This window comes from Artemia sp. Qi Xiang Cuo, chromosome 18 (genome assembly GCF_049724085.1).
Source record: "Artemia sp. Qi Xiang Cuo chromosome 18, ASM4972408v1, whole genome shotgun sequence".
NCBI lineage: Eukaryota > Metazoa > Arthropoda > Branchiopoda > Anostraca > Artemiidae > Artemia > Artemia sp. Qi Xiang Cuo.
The window spans coordinates 34,921,581-34,944,867 of record NC_142811.1 but is presented as its reverse complement, the minus strand read 5'-3'; the positions used below and the strand labels follow the sequence as shown (position 1 = coordinate 34,944,867).

Sequence of the window (23,287 nt, the reverse complement as noted above, 5' to 3'; positions counted from 1 at the left end):
TGAGCTTGAATCACATTCCCCCATCTTGTACAACAAGGAAAATCAAACTTAAAAGTGGATAGCTATGATATGTATTCCTTTTCTGTTTTTGTTTTTCGAGAAATAATCGTATCGAAACAGTTGTCTCAGAATCCTGAAGGAGGGCTGGCACATTTCAACGAAAATCGAAATATCTATTTCCCATAACAAAAGTAACGAAAGAGATCGTGCCACAATAAAGCGCCCTTTCCTGTCATTTTATGCGTGAAAAACAGTGACATACTAAAGGGGAGGGGGCTCTGAGTCCACCCCCCCCCCCCGAAAACAGTAGATTTTCTTGAGTTTCTGGGCACTTCTTATTCGAACTATTAAATTTTTTTATTTTTTTTTATTGGACCGTTAAATATTTTTTCATTATTACCCACCCGAAAATAATTCCTTCCGACATGTCTGGGCACAATCCAGACTATTTGTTTCTCCAAAAAATACTATGTCAATATAAAACGAACATAAATCAATTTAAAAAAAAAATCAAAGAAAAGTAGAGAACTTCATCAAACCAAAAATGAGCAAACATAGAATCAAATAATCTAGTAAGCGTAAAACTACCACTAATTAGCATCAATAAATAAATGAAACTGAAAACGAACAGTAATTACAATAATAATTCGTCCACAATCCAAACAATTTTTTTCCAAGGAAGAAATGGAAATTATCAGATAGCAAATCAATTTGTCATACTCTTAAAGTTTCGGGTCCCCATCTTGAAAGCAAAGAAAAAACGAATTTTAGAATGCGTAATACATCTGTTGTCATTTTTTCTTTTCTTTTTTATGAATGCAAGTTTTCTATTCGTATACTTCAATCACATCCTTGAGGATGTGATCGAGTTTCAGGATGTGATTGAGTTAGGGTTTCTCTCGCCCTTCCACTTCCTTCAGGTAAGCATATAAAATAATATTCTATGTTATACCTAAAATAGTTCCGCAATAAAAGGAGAGCTGTCACCGTACATCCCTCATATTACAGACTTGTTAAAAAAAAAAAAAAATTCCTCAGAATGAAGGAAATTGGACGGTAAATTGTAACAACCCGGCCTTTTCTATGATTAATTAAAAAAAACTTTTTCCACAAAATAAGTTTTCAAAGGAAAGTAATGAACTCCATTCGACCAAAAATGATAAAAAATAAAATCAAATAATCTACCAATCATTAAACTGCCACAAATCAGCATTAATAAATAAATAAAACCCAAAACGAGCAGAAACTATGGTAATTAACCGAGTCAAACTCAAAAAGAGCAAAATTAAACATAATTTGGGCTCAAAACCCCTATGCCTTCCTAAGGCCAGACTATAATTTGCACTTCACTGAAAAAATACAAATGAATTTGCATTGTCAGTTTAATATACATATACTGATATTTAGTAATAAAAATGTTAATTTTATTTATTAAAGTTATAAAAGTAAAAGCATTTATTTCACAGCACATAGCATCACAGGCTATTTTTAGATGTTCTGGATGGAGTCCAATTGTCTCCCATATATGGACTTCCCCTTGTATAGCAAGTAGGGTCTCCACTACTTATAGCACAAAAAATGGCACTTTTGGTACAACTTCTTAAGTGGAAGAGTTTGGAAGTATAAAACGGTACCATTGCAATAATTATGGTCCAAAGCCTTTAATTGGAGGTTTATAAAAACCCCTCACCTATACTCCCCTTTCAGACCCTCTTAGTAAGTTTCATAAATCGCCTACTCATCTTCAAAGTAAACAATTATTGCGAGAACAAATCAACTAAAACAAACATTTTTGAATTGAACCTTCAAACTTCACTCTGTGATGAAGCCTGTGTGCTAGTTCTAACGGCAGTAATTGAGGGAAAGGAGCGTATCTTGCCCCCTTAGTTTTTGCTCTTTCCTAGGTTTTGAAATCACTTTTTTTCGACCATATAATTGGAAAAGGTACTTGTTTCATTTAAAAACTTAGGGAAACAACCGAAAGTGCACTCTGTGGGAATGTGCTTTCAAGTCAAATTTATAAAAAGTGATTAGGTATAAATGTAAGCTTTCATATTAGCCCTTAAGGAGCTCTCTTTTGTTAAAGTAGCCTTCTAGTTTCTGCTAGTCAGTAGGTGATTTATAAAGCCCTGTCTTCATTATGGCTTTTTCAGGCAAATTCGGCCGAGTAAAAACAACATTTTGCTCATCGAAACAAAAACATTCCTGAAAAAAAATATATTGTTTTGTGAAGTATGGATAATGAACTTTATGTTATAGACTTAAAGTTTTTCTTAGCTGTCAAGGTTGTTTGCTGTATTTTCTAGAGGCGTCTTATCTCCCCTAGATCAGTGATAATAAGAAATTATATTAAAAATAAGCTTTCAGTTGAAACGAAGAAGTGAAATTAAAACTTAAAACGAATAGACAGTATTCCGTATAAATAAAAAAGATCATTGCAGCGCTGTTTCTACATTAAATTTTACTAAAAATCGAACAAAGATTAATTTTAAAAAACAGTTTTCCCGAGGGAAGTAAAGAGCGAATTTGAAACTTAAAACGAAAAAAAATATAACTACCCAGCCTATTTAATATATATCAATAAAACTAGCACAAATAAACCAACTAATTATGTTTCCCAAAATATCTTGAATCGATGCTGCCAGTCTTCAGTTTACAATAACGTAATCAATAAGGTTAGATGTCTTATCATCGTTTGAATACTAAGTATACCTATAAGCCATTCTGTGACATAACTAATTTAAAGAGGCTCAGAACTACGTTTTTGCATTATATTATTATTATTAATATAATTAACTTATAAAACCAAAGATTTCCCGAGGGAAGTAAAGAGCGAAGTTGAAACTTAAAACGGACACAAATTCTTACTTCACAGCCTATTTAATATACATCAATAAAACTAGTACAAATAAACCAACTAATTATGTTTCCCAAAATATCTTGAATCGATGCTGCCAGTCTTCAGTTTACAATAACGTAATCAATAAGGTTAGATGTCTTATCATCGTTTGAATACTAAGTATACCTATAAGCCATTCTGTAACATAATTAATTTAAAGAGGCTCAGAACTACGTTTTTGCATTATATTATTATTATTAATACAATTAACTTATAAAACCAAAGCTTTCCCGAGGAAAGTAAAGAGCGAAGTTGAAACTTAAAACGGACAAAAATTATTACTTCAGAGCCTATTTAATATATATCAATAAAACTAGTACAAATAAACTAACTAATTATGTTTCCCTATGCTTTTAGGATTATAGAAAACTAGCACTTTACTGAAAACGCAAAATAATATTGGGGTTTTGGTACAGTAAAAGCAAACCAATTAAGGACACTTTTTACAGAATTAAACATGATCAATCTTTTTAGAATTAATCCCCTTTTAAGATAAAGCAACAATCCATTTTAAGATTTCGCTTTATTTTTGCACGGTTTAATTTGGTATCACTTCTGCACAAGGACTCAGTTCAATGACTGACTCTCGTTTTGGTTCTGAAAACGACATGTCATGATTAGTTTGTACAAAAGCTCGAAGTAAGGCCATATTGATAGTATTAGGACTATAGACTAGCTTTAGAATTTGTATCATAGCTTGAAATTGACTGTTGTATAGACAGAAAAATTGGATTTCCAGAGTTCATATTAGTAGGGAGGACAGTACCAGCGCAATACGAACATAATTTATGCATGTTTTTGTTCTGTTTGTTGATGTTTTTTGAGTGGTTTGTACTGTTTGATGGTTATATTGTTGTTTCTGTTCTGTTTGTTGATGGTTATTTGATGTTTTTTCATGGTTATATGATGTTGTTTCTGTTCTGTTCTGTTTGTTGATGGTTATTTGATGTTTTTTTTTCATGGTTCTATTCCTTTTGATGGTTATTTGATGGTTTTTTTATCATGGTTATATGATGGTTTCTGTTCTGTTTGTTGATGGTTGTTTGATGGTTATGAGTGTTGGTCAATTTATTTGTTGTTTCTTTGGATGTAGACATAAGTTCAACAAAACAACTTGGATGTAGACGTAAGTTCAACAGCAACTTGGATGTAGACATAAGTTCAACAACAATTGCTGGATGTAGACATAAGTTCAACAACAATTGCTGGATGTAGACATAAGTTCAAAAACAACTTGGATGTAGACATAAGTTCAACAACAATTGCTGGATGTAGACATAAGTTCAACAACATTGCTGGATGTAGACATAACTTCAACAACAATTTTGGATGTAGACATAAGTTCAACAGAAGTCCATATTTCTAGGAAATTGATTTACATAATCGACAATGATGAAAATCTGACGGGGAATTCTAATGTAACATTAGGGGATTAAGAAACAATATGGCTTCTCTGGTCTTTAGGTATGAGAGATAAATTAATATTCTATTTTTAAATATGGCTTCTCTGGTCTTTAGGTATGAGAGATAAATTAATATTCTTTCGAAACCTTAATAGTGTAACTAGGAACACCTTAGATGTTTTCAGAAATTCAAACGAGATTCAAGACAGATTGAATAGGTTTAACGCGGGAAATGGTTTCCTGGGAATTTTAAATGTGACATCACAAAAGGATGCCGAAACAAAAGGAACATTCAGAAATTACAGACAGGAATTATTTGGGCGAAACAAAATAATCAATATTTTAGGGATTATTTGGGCGAAACAGTTTGAGACATTTTAGAGGATGATTTGGGGTGAAACTTTGTGGTCGTTATAATACACAAGTTAAATTGAAGAGTGTTGTAAGGTCCCCTACCCCAACCCCAAGGCCCCCCTTCCCCCAAATTTTTTGGGCCCCTCCCCCCATTGTTTTTACTTTTTTTGCAAGCTTGATACATAGAAGGGCCCATCCCCCACCCTCCAACTTTTTGGGCCACCTCCCCCCTTTTTTATACTTTTTTTTAATTTTTTTTAAACTTTTATTTTTATTTTTTTTTACATGATATTTTTTTTTTTTTTACATGTCTTCAAATGAGATAAAACATACTCAAAACATAAAAAATTCACATTTAATATTTGCACAATTTGTTAGAATGATAACAATTTATCTGTTAGAAGTAATAAGTTTTCTGTCAATGATACCAAATTTTTCTTAGAAGTAACAATTTTTTCATTATGATAACAAGTTTTCTGACAGAAGTAGCAAGATATCCTTAACACAAACAAATTTTATCTTCGAAGTATCAACATTTTCCATTAATACTAACAAAACTTTTACTTTACACACTCAAATTTATCTTAGAAGTAATAGGTATTTTCTTAACAGTAACATATTTTCCTAAAAGCACCAACGTTTCCGTCAATGATAAGAAATTTCACTTAAAAAAAAATTTTTTTTCACTGATAACAATTTATCTGTTAAAGGTAATAAGTTTTCTGTCAAAGGTTCAATTTCTTTTTTTAGAAGTAACAATTTTTTAGTTATGATAAGAAGTTTTCTGTCAGAAGTAGCAAGTTTTCCTTAACACTAAAAAATTTTCTCTTCGAAGTATCAACATTTTCCATCAAAACTAAAAAATATTTACATAAAACACTCAGATTTCTCTTAGAAGTAATAGATATTTTCTTAACATATTCCCTTTAATATTAACAAACTTTTACTTAACACGCTCAAATTTCTCTTAGAAGTAATAGGTATTTTCTTAACATTTTCCCTTTAATACTAACAAACTTTTACTTAACACGCTCAAATTTATCTTAGAAGTAATAGGTAGTTTCTTAACAGTAACATATTTTTCTAAAAGCACCAACCTTTCCGTCAATGCTCATAAATTTCCCTTAAAAGTAACCATTTTTTGTCAATGATAAAAAATAGTCAGTTACAAGTAACAAGTTTTCTGTAAAACATAAAAAAAATTTCTTAGAAGTAACAATTTTTTCGTTATGATACCATGTTTTCTGCCAGAAGTAGAAAGTTTTCCTTAACACTAACAAATTTCCTCATCAGAGTGAAAACTTTTTCCCTAGTACTAACAAACTTTTACTTAACACACTCAAATTTCTCTTAGAAGTAATAGATATTTTCTTAACAGTAACAAATTTTTTCTAATAACACCAACCTTTCCGTCAATGATAATAAATTTTTCTTAAAAGAGAAAATTTTTTCGTCAATGATAACAATTTATCTGTTAGAAGTAACAAGTTTTCTAGCAATGATACAAATTTTTCTTGAAAGTAACAATTTTTTCGTTATGACAAAAAGTTTTCTGCCAGAAGTAAAAAGTTTTCCTTAACACTAACAAATTTCGTCATCGGAGTAACAACATTTTCCTTAATACTAACAAACTTTTACTTGACACACCCAAATTTCTCTTAGAAGTAACAGGTATTTTCTTAACATTAACAAATTTCTTCTAATAGCACCAACCTTTCCGTCAATGATAATAAATTTCACTTCAAAGTTCAAAGTTCACTTCAAAATTGATACTTCTATGAAACAATTTGTTATCTTTGCTGGAAAACCTTCTACTTCTAACAGAAAAATTGTTATCATTGACAAAAATTGTTACTTCTAAGAAAAATTTGTTATCTTTGATGGAAAAGTTAGTGCTATTAAAAAATTTGTTACTGTTAATAAAAAACCTATTATTTATCAGATAAATTTGACAGTGTTAAGAAAAAAAGCTTGTTAGTATTAAGGAAAAAGTTGTTACTTCGATGAGAGAATTTGTTACTGTTAAGGAAAACTTGTTACTTCTGCCAGAAAAGATGTTATCAAAAACGAAAAAAATTGTTACTTGTAAGAAAAATTTTTTATATTTTCTGGACAAGTTGCTAGTTTTAGCGGAAATCGTGTTATCAGTGACGAAAAATTTTTACTTTAAGATAAATTTGTTATCTTCGACGGATAAGTTTGAGTTATTAGAAATTTTTTTTACTGTGAAGAAAATACTTGTTATTTCTAGGAGAAATTTAATGTTGGGTAAAAGTTTGTTAGTATCAAGGAAAAGATGAAAAGATTTGTTAGTGTTAAGGAAAACTTGCTACTTCTGACAGAAAACTGTTATCATAAACGAAAAAGTGTTACTTCCAAGAAAAAATTGTTATCTTTGCTGGAAAACCTTCTACTTCTAGCAGAAATCGTGTTATCAGTGACGAGAAATTGTTACTTTTAAGAAAATTTTGTTATCTTTGACGGATAAGTTGGTGTTATTAGAAAAATTTTTCACTGTTAAGAAAAAAAAACTGTTACTTCTAAGAGAGAAACTTTATAATGTTAAGTAACAGTTTTTTTGTATTAAGGAAAAAGTTGTTACTACGATGAGAAACTTTGTTAGTGTTAAGGAAAACTTGCTACTTCTGACAGGAAACTTGTTATCATATACGAAAAAATGGTTACTTCTAAGATAGTGTGTGTGTTTCTATGTTTCTGTCTGTGTGTGTGTGTGTATGTGGTGTGTGTGTGTGTATGTGGTGTGTGTGTGTGTATGTGTGTGTATGTGTGTTTTTGTGGTGTGTGTGTGTGTGTATGTGGTGTGTGTGTGCGTGTGTGTGTATGTGGTGTGTGTGTGTGTGTGTGTGTTTGTATGTTTCAAATGTTAGGAGTCACTTATATTGATGATGACCGGTGTCCTGTGTGTTTGTGTGTGTGTGTGATTTAAGTGACTTCTGCCCCCCCCCAGCGGGGGCCCGCAGTTTTGATGACGCCCTATTCTTTACATTTAGGATTCATATACTAGCCCATAAATTTACAATTGCTTCTATTTTTAAAACTATGCTGACCTCATTATTTTTGCTTTACTATATTTCTTTTAATCAGCTCCAATAAAAGAATTGCCATAAATCTAACAAGGATTAATTACTGAAATTAATCGCATATCGCGAAACAGCAGCGCTACTTGTGTGACATTAATCACTGTATCAGCATGATGCATGAAATGTCTAATGCAATTAGGATAAAGTGAATTCGAACAATTTAAGTATATTTTTTCACAGTTAGAAATTTTGTATGTGTATATTAGCGGTGTCAACCAATACTCTTTTTCTGTTGTAAGCAGTTTTAACATGCATTAGGCTACAAGAGGAGCGAGCTTCATTTGGTGAAGGGAATTTTAGACATAAACGATATTCAGTGTAAATCCCCCCCCCCCTCCGGAAACGTATACCCCTCGTGATTCGCACCAGAAATTTCTTCTTTTATGTAATGTTTCTAGATTTGGTTTCTTCTAAACAAAGACACAAGGAGAAGGTAGTTCTCAAACTCCAGGAGCCAACTTTCCCTTCCGATTAGTATTCCTGATAAGTGTTAATTAATCTATGGTTTCTGCCGCAATGCTGCCAAGAATTATCATTAAAATTTGCTGGATATTCTTTATCAATACCTGACGGGTAAGTAAATAGTGCTAACTTTATTTTTCGAATGCTCTTAAAGTAATGCATTAAGAAGAGTATCGATTAGAATATATAACCAAAAATATTTATCATCGCAAACTCTAAAAAAGCACAAAAAATGGCTCACAAGCAATTAATAAAGACCAACAAAAATATACGACTGATTCAGATCTCTATCTAAATCCGTCTATCAATACTTCCATCTTATTTTATATCTCAAAAATCCGTAACGGTTGGAAATATAACTGTTATGAGATCAGATAGGAACACGAAGAACATACCTACAAAATTTGAAAAAGACAGACCAAATTTGTAGTTGTTCTGACGTGTTAAAAAACTGAGATAAGGGCACCAGAAAAAACCCATGGGGGATAGGGGGAATGAGTTTAAGGCCGACGAAGTGTTTTCTTGTCAAATTGGACTAACTCACCGAATAAGTCCATAGGACTGTCTCAACTTCTCTTTCAACACACTGATTGTTAGTGACCGTGTTGCTTGAACTGAGGTCCCGACTGTAAGCCCGAGGTACTTAAAAATGCAGAGGCAGGAATTATGGCAGGACAAACGTGTATTTTTGAATCGGGAGGGTGATTACAACCAAAAACGAGATATCCAGTTTTAGCAGAAATGACTGACAGCCATATGTCAAACAATCCAACATAGTGGCTATTCACAGAGGCCTACAGCTTTTGCAAGTTATCAAACAGGAGGAGAATGCCATCCGAGTACGAAAGGCGGCTTGTGTCAATGGATGGCTAGACAAAAAAATGTAGTATTTTGCGGGATGAACAGCGGAGGGCATTTTTTAAACATTGCAGGAATTAACACAGAGCTTTTTTTACACCACGACGGACAGAAATTCGGCGGCCAAATTTCGGTATTAGATGAGTTTTAATACCATTGCCATAGAGAGGCACAAATGAATGGATTTACCCCGCTCCTCTATAGCACTAAAATAGCCTGGGAGTGCTCGACCGAATCAAGTACCTTAGAAATATCTATTGCGCAAAGATACAAAGGCGTTTTTCCTTCTCTCGTGCCTCTTTAAAACAAACACGAAAACTGCATGTGCATTCCCAACACCAACACTCGCCCGAAAACCAAACTGATGATCTTCGTGATCACATCTATTCGACATTTTTAAGAGAAGAATCTTTTCTAACAGTTTTGCAACAACCGAACAAACTGTAACTGGACGAAAGGAATCACAAGATTGATGGCTCTTATTTATTTTTGGGATAAATATCACGATGCCGTCGCATAGCCCAGTCGGTACGAATTGCTTTGCAATACAGACTTGGAAAAGTTACACCATTTGTTCAACTAGTTTTGCGATACCGCAAGTCAAATGTTTAGGCTACTGTCCGTCAGAACCAGGAGCTTTGGCTTTTTTTAAGGAGACCAATTAACATAAGATCTGACGATGGCGTGATAGAAACAAGATTTCGGCTCTGGTCTAGTAAAATCAAAAAAAAGGGTAAGTTGATTATGCCAAAAAGTCAAGTTCAGTGGTGGAGGTCTCTCAGAAAATAACTTGGAAAAATGTCTTTCCGAAAAGTTACATCAATGGGACTAGAATGTGAACAAAGCGAAGAAGTGAACTTTGCTCCACATTAGCTGCGAATTATTTCGGATATCACGAGACAAAATAGATATTTGCCTTATCTTGAAGAGCAGTACAGCTTTCCGGTACTCTTTTTTAGTTGATTTGAAAATCCTAAAAATTAAACCAGATCTCGAACGATTACAATCTACCCATATCTTAAACCATAACTTGTGACGGTTATTTGCAAGTTTTAGCTCTCGGTTATCGCTCTAGCCCGTTTTGTGTGTACCAATCCTACTTCTCTCAGATAGTACTACCGTTGAGGCGGGTGCTTTTCAGTGAATGAGCAATCTCAGTAAGAGAGCAACCTAGATCCGGGCTGTTGTCATTCAGCGTTGTAGAAAAAATGTGAAAAGGAGTTTTGATTTTAAACAGCATAGAATCCAAAGCACTTTGATATAGTAGTATATAAGTATTGTCCCAATACATCTTCCAAAACCCCTGAAACTTTTGACTGATTTGTGGGACGCAACCAGTTATATAATGTCCGTAGAAAGACCCAAAAAACAAAATTTTAATAATTATAAATGATGATTCTTTGGAACCACCACCTGATTTACCAAACGATAAGACCAAGAGAACGGCCCGAACAAATTAAATTCACAATGGATGAAAATCAGCTATCTGGACCATCAATTGCGACAAGACCAATACGGGCAGCTAAAGCAAAGGGTGCTACGAAATTTTCTGAAGCAATCCAAAATGAAGGAGAAAGAAAAATGCGGTTAGAAGATATGCAACAGCGAGTATCAAAATGTGTCAAAAATGAAAATGAAGAGCAAAGACGCGTTGGTTAGAAGACATGCGAAAACGAGAATTAGAGCGAGTCAAAAATTAAAATTAACGAGCAAAAACATGGGCGGTTAGAAGACATGAGACACCAAAATATTCGTGCCCACAAATACCGTCTAGATAGGTCAAAAGTTTTAGAAAATTCGTTAACAGCCTGAATTTTGGAAAAAATATTCATGTCTGTGACGTCATTTTTGTATATATCAGTATTGCAATGGGGTCATGTGCAAACATAATTTTGAATTGAACTTAAAAGTGTGTTAAATTTTAGTTTTTAAAAAATGTTATTTTATCTTAGTTCCCAGTTCCAAATCTCTAAAGCTATTATGTAAATTAAAAAAATATTTATGGCCTCTCATCCAAAATTATAATTTTTCAATTAAAACTTTTAAAAGAAGAAGTTTTAAGAAAATTTTAAAAGAAGTTTTATTTTCTATAAGGTCAAACCCAATTATAACATAAAAAGAGATACAAGATAGAATAAGCAGCAGTAAGCTAACAATTTTCAACACAACCAGTTATACGGCCTGTAGGAAAAACCCAAAAACTTAAAATTTGCAATTGTTAAAAATGATGATTCTATCGAACCACATGAGCTATCATGCAGCAAAAAGATATACAACAGCGAGAACAAGGAAATATGTGGTTAAAATATAAGCGGCAGTAAGAGTTAATAGCAACCATGAGAAAGCGATTATCAGAACGTGTCAAAAATGGAGTGAAACGAAAAACAAAAAAATGTGTAGTTAGAAGACAAGCGACAGCAAAAATCAGACCGAGTCAAAAATGAAAGTGAGGAACAAAAGAAATATTACGATATAAGAACAACGACATTATGTTCTTCGATGCCAAGAAAATATGGCTCAAAACCCACTACAAATATACAAAGATGCTATAAACAACGCTACTTTTTATTACAAGTCATTGGGACCCTTCAACGTTCCAAGTTTTGCCTGGGGAGCCCTCTATTTTCCCTAGGAAGGAGTAGAAAAAAAATATCATTCATTTAGAGGTTGTTACATAGAACGAGAATTAATATATATACAAGCTTACCACTTGCTGAGTGCCGGAGCTCGTGTCAAAATCGGCTTCAGTCTTTTTCTTAACTGACACATTGACATTTCTGGCCACTAAAAACGATCTAAAAAAGTCAGAACTTGCAAGAAGAATTTGTCTTTTTCCCATAATGGTTATACCTAACCTATGGTGACGCCAAAACATCAAGAAGAGGCTCATATTGTCTTCTGTTACAAGATACGTGAAAATGAGAATCAATATAAACAAGCCTGTCACGTAGTAATGACAGGGCCTGGACTCGAAATTGGCTATATAATTTGTTTTCTTCTTAAAACTGGCAAATTGACATTTTTGGACAAGAAGAGAATCTAAACAGGCCACAACCTTAAGAAAGAATTTGCATTTTTCCTGGGGTGGCTGTATCGACCCTGTAATGACGTGATGACACCCAGAACAGACTCAAATTGTCTATGGTTAAAAGACAAGTGACAATTAGAATCCGTATATAGAGGCCTGCCACGTTCCAAGATATATATATATATATATATATATATATATATATATATATATATATATATATATATATATATATATATATATATATATATATATATATATATATATATATATATATATATATATATATATATATATATATATATATATATATATATATATATATATATATATATATATATATATATATATATATATATATATATATATATATATATATATATATATATATATATATATATATATATATATATATATATATATATATATATATATATATATATATATATATATATATATATATATATATATATATATATATATATATATATATATATATATATATATATATATATATATATATATATATATATATATATATATATATATTTGTATAATACATTAGTTCTAAGTATATAATCTAAACTGACCCTGAAACCAGCAAAAGTCTGCATCTGGGGCCAAGTGTCCCCTAGATAGGAAAACATTATCTTCAGGTCGAATGTAATCTCCTGCTAGGCTTGAGGACCCGAGAATGTCTTCAACTGTTATTTCTTGCTGTGCTTGCGTATAGGCTGTGTTAACACTCATTGTTATAATTTGTGGATAGAAATCACCCTCTCTGAAAGATGGTCGACTTGAATCTTTGTCTTTTGCTAAAACTCCACCTCCGTTTAAGACGTGTTTCCTAAAATAATGATATGTTAATTGGTACGGTAAAGGTGTTAGGTATATGCGTCTGGCTCAGCGGCGCCTTCATCTGAAAATACATAACTATTACAGGATTTTGTTTTTACTCATTTTCGTTTTTGCACATCCTGTTTGAATCCTTAATAATTATCAAGTCCTTATAGTCCATGCAAAAAAACAACAGAAAAGAGTAACAAATTAACTTGCAGTTTTAGTAGCAATTAGATATACAAAACAAGTTTTTTCAAATGAAAGAAAAGAGCTATAATGAAACTAAAAGTGAACAGAAGATATTCTGTATTTTTCCCTCCATCAACAATTTTTTTTTAGATGCAAGTTTACTATTCTTACGACAATACTTCAATCCTTCCTGAATTTCGGTCATCCCACCAAAAGTATACGCCTCAAAACAATCCTAGGGAATGTCTCTGAAATATCGGCAATCAGTTTACGAGTATGTGTCATGATTTTTAGATTTTCTCGAGGCCCTGTAAGCGTCATGGGTTTCAGTCTGTGGAGACGGTATCTGGTGACAATGCCATCTTGTGTTTCAAGAATTTTCATAATTTTCTCTTGCAGAGTGACAATGTGGCGTTGGATATTGAAGCCAATCTTATAGAGGCGTAGGATCTATCAAATTTGGATCGTGTTAAAAAACATGACTCAATTGCAGTCTCTTATGCCTATGCGCAAAGATATGCTAGTAATACCAAGCAATTGGTAGAGGTACTCGAGAAACTGGGTGGGGAATATTGTGTAGGCGCAGCTATGGTTGATCTTATTAAAACAGTAAATAAGTCAAATTTAAGGCTGCTTAACGTAAACTATCAAATGATTCTTTTACCATAGGATGAGTTGGAAATTAAAAATAAAGAAATGTTTTGGGTATACAAGGGAGGCAGTCAGTTAAATTTAAGTAGGGGGCAAAATTCTGAATCAAGAGCCTCCTCTGGCAACGAAACCGAGGATGAATGAGGACACCTCTACCCCGCAAAGCCAGGAGATGACCCCTTTGAGACCTCTTGGCCCCATGAAAAGCGGCAAGAGAGCGCCCCCTACATATAGCGAAATTCGCCACCCCTTTGCGGTCCCCCAGCAAAGCGGGTAAAATGCGTTCCCCATGCTAGATGGAGGAGCCGGACCTTTTACGCTCCCCATGCAATATGAGGTTTAGTAGGTAGTATACCCTTTAGTAGGTAGTATACCCTCACCATGCTGAAATGGGCACTTTGCACCACATTTATGGAATAGTCGTGATCTTTACACCTCTAGGTAGCAGTAAGGGGTCTCTAGGTCCAAACGGCCACTTTGCCTTCCTCAAGAAATTTAAAGACTAATAATATATTCTTTTCCAGCCTTTTATATACATTCATTTTCCGGAAGAAAACCAAAGTGTTTCAAAAGTCTAATAAGTTGCTATTGTTTTCTTAGGTTCACCTAAGAATATCACCATCGAGTCAAGGGTCCTACATTGACAACATAGAATTGGGTATGCAAGGGAGGCAATCAGTTAAATTTAAGTAGGGGACAAAATTCTGAATCAAAGGCCTCCTCTGGCAACGAAGCCGAGAGTGAATGAGGACATCTCTACCCAGCAAAGCCAGGAGATGGCCCTTTTGAGACCTCTAAGCTCCATTAAAAGCGGCGACAATGCACCCCCTGCATATGGCGAAATTGGCAACCCCTTTGCACTCCCACAGCAAAGCGGGTAAAATGCGCCCACATGCAAGAAGAAATCAAGAGTATTTCAAAGGGGTAATAAGTTGCTATTGTTTTCTTAGGTTCACCTACCAATATTACCACCGAGTCAAGGGTCCTACATTGACAATATAGAGACAACTATCCTATCACTGCCAACACAATTCCACGACAGTCTCTGTACGGGCCCCGTGGAATATGAAACAGAAGTGAATTTTAGTGTTTAGTGAACCCAATTAATATAGCTTCCCCCAGTTCTAATTCAGACGCTTTTGTGAGGGATTCCGGCCTCTTTTCTGAATATTTGGACCGTATTTTAGACCAAGTGCCATCTAGCGAAGCCGAGAGGGCACTAAAAGATCAGGTGCTCTCCCCTCACAGTGACCCTGATGAGGGGGGAGCAGGACAAAGTGGTTCAGGTTTACCCTCTGTATTGCCTGATTTTTTTTAGCTAATTCCGCCTTGCGTAAAGTTTATGTTTCTAGAACTGATATTAGAGAAACCTTTCAAACCTGTTACAAGTAATAATATCTATATGGATTTAGTTGATATATTCCACTCCTATGTGGGCAAGGTTCAGGCCCGTCTTGAAAAAAATTTGAAAGACGGGAAGTAGGGATAGATAAAAATCATCTATTGCTCAAAACATATTTTTTAAATGACAAGTCTGATGAGGTGTACTCGCATTATCTGCAAAATGAAGCGCAGACGCTTCATCCGAACTTGCACAATTTTTAGGTTTTTTTTTCAGACTGCTTGGGAACCATTTTTAATAGGGTAGTAAGTTACAATGATATGGGAAGTGGTTGGGTAGTTTTATTTACAAAAAGTGCGGATTTAAATGTTACGAAACTTAAAATGAATTTGTTTTAAAAGGTGGGTTGGGAAAGGGTAATTTTATAAAACATAATACAGATTTAAAGGGGTGTAGCAGTGTGCAAGGCTTTTCGGTCGATACAGGGCCTCAGTGCTTCAAGTGTCTGGTCCTCGTCGATGGTCGTAAGCCACCGGCAAAGGATGCCACTTAGAAACATTTGGACGATTTGGCAGTTAATGGGGAGTGGGGAGAAGGTAGAGTGTCCTAAAGTAGATTTTAACTGATTAAAGGGGAAATATCCTGTAGCACTTAAGGGGATAGACATTATTGAGAGGGCTAGTGAACATTTAAGAATTCGTGTTTCAGTGTTACAGTACGATACAGAACTTGAATAGGGCGAACGTAAAGCTAAAAAAGGGGTAATATATTCAGTGAACCAGTCTGTCCTCAGAATCACTGAAATACTGGTTATGGCTTCTTTACGAGCCTGCCAAAGATCCCAAATCAATTGGACACTTTTTCAAACCTTTGTCAGGTTTTAAGTGAGGGGTAAAAATATAATAAAGGGGGGACGTGACACTGGTGTCCAATGTGTCTTTCAAGACTATACAGAGTTACAATTAAAACAGCACTCGAGGCCCTGTAAGCGTCATAATTAGCAGTCTATGGAGACGGTATCTGGCGAGAATGCCATCTTATATTTCAAGAATTTTCATAATTTGCTCTTGCAGAGCGACAAGGTGGAGTTGGATATCGAAGCCAAACTTATAGACGCGTACGATCCATCAAATTTGGACCTTGTTAAAGAACACGAAGCAATTGCAGTCTCTTATGCCTATGCACAAAGATAGGCTAGTAATACTATGCAATTGGTAGAGGCATTTGAGACATTGGTTGGGGAATATTTTACAGGTCCAGCTACGGTTACATCTATCAAAACAGCAAATAAGTCAAATTCACGGGTGCGCAACGTAAATTATCCAATGATTTTTTCACCAGAGGATGAGTTGAAAAATAAAGACAAAGAAATATGTTGGGTATGCAGGAGGAAATTTTTTGAAGATAGTTGGGAAACGCCAGTCCATGACCATGATCATTTAAGTAATCCAGTTCTATTGGGGGAAGTAACTTTCGTGGACCGGCACATACATCTTGTAATTTAAATGTTAAATCTTATTTAAATGGAAAAATTGCTGTCTATCGAAGTGTTTTATGATTCAGTTTACGAGCGGTAATCCACCACTGCAGACTATGAATTTTCTAAGACAGTTTGGGCTAAGGGAATTTAGGTTGGAATTTAGGTATTATTTTATAACTCCTCATTTGGTGATGGACTTAATTCTAAAAATCAGCAAAGAACAAATAGTTCTATGGATTACCAACGTAGAACAGCACCTATTTGCAGAGATATTTATGCGGGGAGGGTATTTTTTATGGAAATTGTATCCTGATACCGATCCGACTGGACAACGAACTGGTGAAAAGTCGAATGTGGCTTTTCTGAAAATGGACCCCCTTTATTCGATGACAATGTCTTACTTCTGTTTGCCGTGTGGGAATTACAAATGGCTTGACAATCATTGTGATCCAAGTTTCCCCGACATTGCCACTGTTGAGGTGAATGCATGACAAGGATGGTTTCTCGAAATTGATCTTGAAATACCAGTGGAACTTCCTGACTCCGTGAAGGATTTTTTTCCTGTGCATAAACAGACAGCTGCCTAGGGATTCACGGAGTCCCTAAAATATTTCTTTGGTAGAAGATGGGGGTATGCACTGGACACCTTCAAAACAAAACTTATTGCCAACTTTCAACCAATACGGAATATTTTTGTGCACCACATTTTTTTACGGTGGATACTGGCCAACAGTTTCAAGGTGACAGGGATTCATAGAGGGGACTCCAATTCGATCAGAAGCCGTATATGAAGACGTTTACTGATACCTTTGTCAGTAAACGAGCTGAGGCAAAAATAAAGGTTGAAAAGTAATCTTTAAACTTATTTTAAATTCAGCCTTCAATAAAATTAGCAAGACAGTGTGGCCCATAGGGGTAGTTGTGACGTTGTAACTGATCCAAAAGAATGTTACAACGCCCCAATCATTGCCGATCTGAATTTCAGATTGTTCACAATCATAGACTTCAATATGGTCATTTTACTTAGGAAAAAATACGTAGTTTTAAATAAAAATATTGCCGTTGGAAGCGCAATTTTAGACTCTTCCATGAAACTCATGCTGGAGTTTTATTAAAATGTGTGTAAGCTCCAATGGTTGGGGGAGGGACAGGTTAAGGTTTATTAAAGAGACGCGAAATTCACTTTTACTAAAAGTTAAGACAGAGAATTTATTACAAGATTTGGAAATGTAGAGCCCATTAGTTCTCGAATGGACTATACCAACTGGGATGAGTCCATTTATCTGGAGCTAGTGAAACGCCAGGCCCCAAATAAGTTATCATTTTTAAAATTCGAAAAGGAGAGCGACTTCATTTCTCGCTTTGTGCTTGCAGGCCTGAAGGTGTACTGTGTGCAAATGCACAGTGAGGATATAAAAAAAAGTCTACAAAGGGGTATCTACACACAATGTAAAAGAAAATTTCAACATGAGTTTTTGTAGAGACTGTGTAGAGAATAATTTACTTCCAAGAGCGAAAGTCATGGCCATTCGCTCTTTAAAATTAAAAAAACTATATAGTTAGAGTTAAGAAAAATGCCATGAGAGCCATATCGGCCAAAGTCTATGTGTGCGCATACGGTGTGATGATACTAACACACGGCAATTATCTCACTTTATATCAAGATTTATACGTAGAGTACAGACAACGTCTTGGTCTGGAGGAACTTCAATCTTCGGCGGGAGGAGGGTCCCTCTTTTCTATCCCAACATTCACCATCTTAATAGTGTCCAGCTCAGCAGTGTGTTTTTCATATATAATAATTTTTTGCGGAAGGCGAATTCGTTTTATTTAAAAAAATTAATATTCATTTACTATTTTTCTTGCCCCACGCAAACCCGGCTTGGCCCCCTGCCACCATGGCTTCCGACCACAACAGCTCGGCCACTCGGAGCAACAGCCGTGCTAGCGGGTCTGCATGCCTAAATGTATTTTTTCTATATTCAAGTGTTTTTAAGTGCCTAGTTTATGATGTTTAATTCTCAAGTGCTTATTTCATGCTGTTGACAAGTGTTTATATAAATATTTTTTAAAATAATTATAGTGCATTTATTTACATTAAAGAAAACATTTTATTTTTTGTCTTTTTTTAACATAGGTATTTTTTCAACAGATTGAGGTTAGGTTAGTTTTATTTTGAAATCGAGAAGAGTAATATGTGTCAATTTAAACCTCCATTCAGATGATTTCTTCGCGGGCCATCAATGTCTGGCAAAACAACATTTTAACGAAAATAATTCAAAATCGTGATAAGAAGTTATCGGAAAATCAAAGAAGATCTATTATTGCTATAGTATGTGGCAAGATTCCTATTATAAAATAAAGACTACTGCATGAGACATAAAATTGATTCGGGGACTTGAAGTTTTTAATATTATTCAACGAAACTTGGGGCTGAATATTGATGATTTAGCTGAATCCATTGAAGAATGGACTCAGGAGATGTTACAGTTATTCACGGTCCAATCTCATCATGAAAAAATTTCCATAACCCTTTTTCTCCACAATCTTTTTCATCAGAGCAAATGTATGGGAAAACTTCCTTTGGATTGTACTTACTATATCCTCTAGAAAGTTGTTCTTGTTTCAAGTTCTCTCATAACGTTAAACAAACAAATATGTCCCTGTGAACCAAAATTTCTACTCTCGGCATGCAATCAGGCTACAAATAGACCCTATGGTTACATTTTATTGGATCTCAATAAAAAAATACCCTGGGATTTACGTGTAGTCATTGATAATTTTGACAATAAAATTACCATATATCTACCAGTTAACAGTAAAAAGGTCACTAGTTGCCATCATGATACATGATACATGAAAACAGACATTTATTTTCTGTACTAGGTAATTCAAAACCGCGGCTTAGGAAGGCTATACTCAAACATGGTATTGACAATAAATTCATTAATCCCCTAACTGAGCTTTGTATAAATTTAACTGAAGGCATTGTTCAACTGCCGGAAGTACTTAAGCAACAGACAAAGCAACATTGTTTACTTGTACGTATCCAAGTTTGCAAAATAAGGGAAAGGATTTTAAAAGAAGAAGACTTGTTCAAGCAGGCGGTAGCATCTTTTCACTGTTACTCCCAATAATCGTGGGACTTGTAAACAGTTTTCTCTAGAAACGGCTAAACATTACAAACTGACGCCAATAGAACTCGCCCTTTCACCAAAACGGCACTCTGAAGATAATCTTGATAAATATATTAACAATGAGACAATTGCGAACGATAAAAAATTAATTTTTCTTTAAAATGCCCTTCGACATGTCGATAGGCGTAAACCCTACAGCGAAAGACCGCTCAAAGTAAATGTCATTGATTACACTCAGCCTCCAATTTATAAAACTTTGAAACGAAACAAGAAGACGAAGATAAATTTATCACCTTATCAAGTATTGTAGACTTATTAATTCAATCATATCGGGAGCAATGTTAAAATACTCTTGACCTATTTCGATGAAACTGAATATCTACAAATTGATGACAAAGCGAATGAAGTTATAATCCATGGTAAGACCTACAACCTTATTGATTTTGTATCAATTTGATTACAGATCGTAAAAGACTTGAATTATTTGATAGTCATTTGCATAAATTTTTAGTCATCAAACTTTCCATGGTATGATTGCATTGGATTTGTCTGGTACTTAAGATATGAGTATTGTCCGAATGAGCACAGTACGTTTAGAGTGTATCTTTGCCGAACCATTCACCTTTGAGTGACCTTATAGTGTACCTTTGCCAAAAAACTGACGGAGAGTATAGCTTTAATCTTGCTAAATCAATTTGAAATCTATTGGGAAATTACCCCTGATGGTAGTGTTCTATTAGACTTGGCAACATGAACACAAATTAAACAATCAATGTATTCAATTTGGATCCGTACATGCCCTTTACAAATCCTATTGTAAACCCTCTGGTTCCCTTAAACATATTCAAAGTGTTAACAATACCATTATTAGTGTTAATAGTAGTCCATCAAGTATAAATCAATCAATCAATTTATCAATCAATTTGTTTAAAAGAAACACAGAAAAAATTACGGAACTTTAGACCCCCACAAAGGCTCTTTGGCCTGTGAGAGTGGGAGACTGAACATAACATTAAATAATAGCACTAAAATCGAACAGAAGGACAAGAAGAAACAAAGCTGAATAACCCCAAAAACTACCGCGCCAATCAAAAATAATGAAATAAACAAATTGAAAAGGATACATAGAGGGGGGGAAATGGAGGAGAGAACTAACTGTCTAGGCATAAGAGGTGGTTAGTTAGCTTTTTTAAATTGTCCATAGGATTGACATAGCCGAATTTTAACTGGTAGGGAATTCCAGATACTGACACAATATAAAACTGGTTTGAAGTCTGATCTAATGATTTTGGTTTTATGAATGAAAATATCCATATCATTTCTGAGAGAAAAAGAAAAACACAAGATTCAATGCGTAATTCAGAATTTAAAAGATATAATTGTTTGAAGAAATTAATGAGGAGTCCATGAAAATGCTTGAAAATGAAACAAGAGGAAAGAAAGATGTATGTGGATTGACCATCCAATAAAGAAGGGACATTGGCTTTGCATCTTTGAAACTGCGAATAATATTGAATTTTTCGATCCTGTTTGCCTACCGTATGCATTTTACACGCCTCAAATCAAAAACTTTCTTGAAAGAAGTGAAAAATCTATTATTTAAAATTGGAAGCGATTACAAGATATATCAACCAAAATTTGAGATTTTCACACACAATTATATTTTATTTTTCGATGTTGTGGATATACTTACAGTGAATTTCTCATAATTTATGTAGACAATGCTCGATTGAACGACTTTCTAGTTGAAAATACCCATTCGTACCTGTATGATATAAATTTGAGTACCCTAAGATTAAATTGCTTTAAAAATGTTTGTGAATTTGTTTATTAATAAAACATTTATGAACAAAAAGCCTTCAGTTCTTAGATTTCTTCTTCCATATGTAACCATTGACAATGATAAGTGGCAGCAGCTCGTTAGGATGCAGCTTTTACTCATCTTGGCATGGAAAGTCAGGGTGAAATTTTCACCAATATAGTATAGCTTCACTTTTATTATATCTCCTTGTACAGTCAATAATAGTATTTTGATTCATGTTATAAAATTTAAATGCTTCAATTTGTTTATTTGAATGAATTTCAAATACAATATTCTCATATGAAAAATCACTTTCCGTAACAGTCAAATCAAAATCACTGAGTTTATGATCATAATAGCCAGTATCTTCATACGATGTCATAAAAACCAGACTCTCTTATTATTCCAGCACTTGAAGCGTAGACCAGGTTCTTCTTCACAAAACAATTGAAAACCACAACGATGCCAGTCTCTTAAAAGTAAACTGAAATCGCGTTTAGGGTTTTCTTCCAATCGTACCAGGGTAAGTATTTTTCCCATTGATCACATCTATCATAGTGACAATGGAAGCACAGGAAACCTCTAGTGTGAGAGTCACATACATCTTAAAGACAGGAATTACTGTCTTTGATTTGCATTGCATATCCTCTGAGCAATTTACATGGATTGCATAATCTACACTTTTCGTCATTGTCAGCAATAATAGTACAATTCTCACAGTATGACCAACTGCCCAATGTATAAAAACATAATGGACATGCGTAAAAGATTTTTCATTGATGACTGTCTCAGTTCCAAAAAGAAACTTACTTGCGATCGATAAAATGAATGTGTTCTAGGAGGAGGAATAAGCGAGTGACGTCACAAAACTTGTTTGACTTATATGAATAGGATGAAAGTAGTGTTCAAAAGCAAATTCACAATATCATTTTGTTTTGTTTCGATTAGTATGTCAATAAATTAAGTAAATGCATAGGGTCCACGACGTAAAAGTTTCATACAATAGTCCAAAGACGGAGAATCATTTTTCATTACGTCGTTAAGCATTCTTTGAGAGAATATTCTCCTTTGAAAAGATAACTCTTGAAAATCATCATTTAAAATTAACTCTTTCTAAGTCATTAATATCTGTACGATTTTTTTTTCTCAAATCTAATCATTTTTAATCTTGAAACTCACTGTCGATTAGAGACTAACAAAGAATGAATATTCCTTCTACCTTCTCATCACTAGTAAGATATCCAACAAGAAAAATTTTAAAATAGTAATAAACTCACTCCTTTTTTATATATTGATTTAGATCATTGTCTTCAATATTGCACTAATGCATTTAATCCGTCTTTAAATCTTCTTATTTGCATTATATTCACCTTTACTGTAAAACATAACTGTCTTCCTACTTAAAATTGGCTCAATGATATTACATATCTTACAAACAACTCGCCCCATTATAAGGTTAGCCGACTTGCCCTTGTAATTTCTACTGCTACGTTAGGTACTCTAGGTTTCATTTCACCACTGCTGGGGCCTTCAATATCCAATAGAGTAAAAGCATCAATAACTACAGAATATGCAAAGAACAGTATCATTGATGTGGACACACTGAATTGATTTCAATATTGTGATAAATGAACCGTAAGATCTAACAAGTCACGTGTCGTTGACCATCATAGCCTGTTTTTGCTGGATTATAAGGATCTCTCAGCACCAAAACAGGTCACGCAGAATTACATCATTTTGAC

General features: G+C 34.1%; 1 protein-coding gene across 1 annotated transcript in view; it reads right to left on the bottom strand.

Annotated features, from left to right (window-relative positions):
• Positions 1-23,287, bottom strand: part of LOC148941435 (salivary endonuclease-like) — a 70,649-nt gene that overhangs the window by 6,741 nt on the left and 40,621 nt on the right. Inside the window, exon 4 of the mRNA XM_089104641.1 lies at positions 12,696-12,952. Coding sequence (XP_088960767.1) covers positions 12,696-12,952 — 257 coding nt within the window. The remainder of the gene's footprint in view (positions 1-12,695; positions 12,953-23,287) is intronic.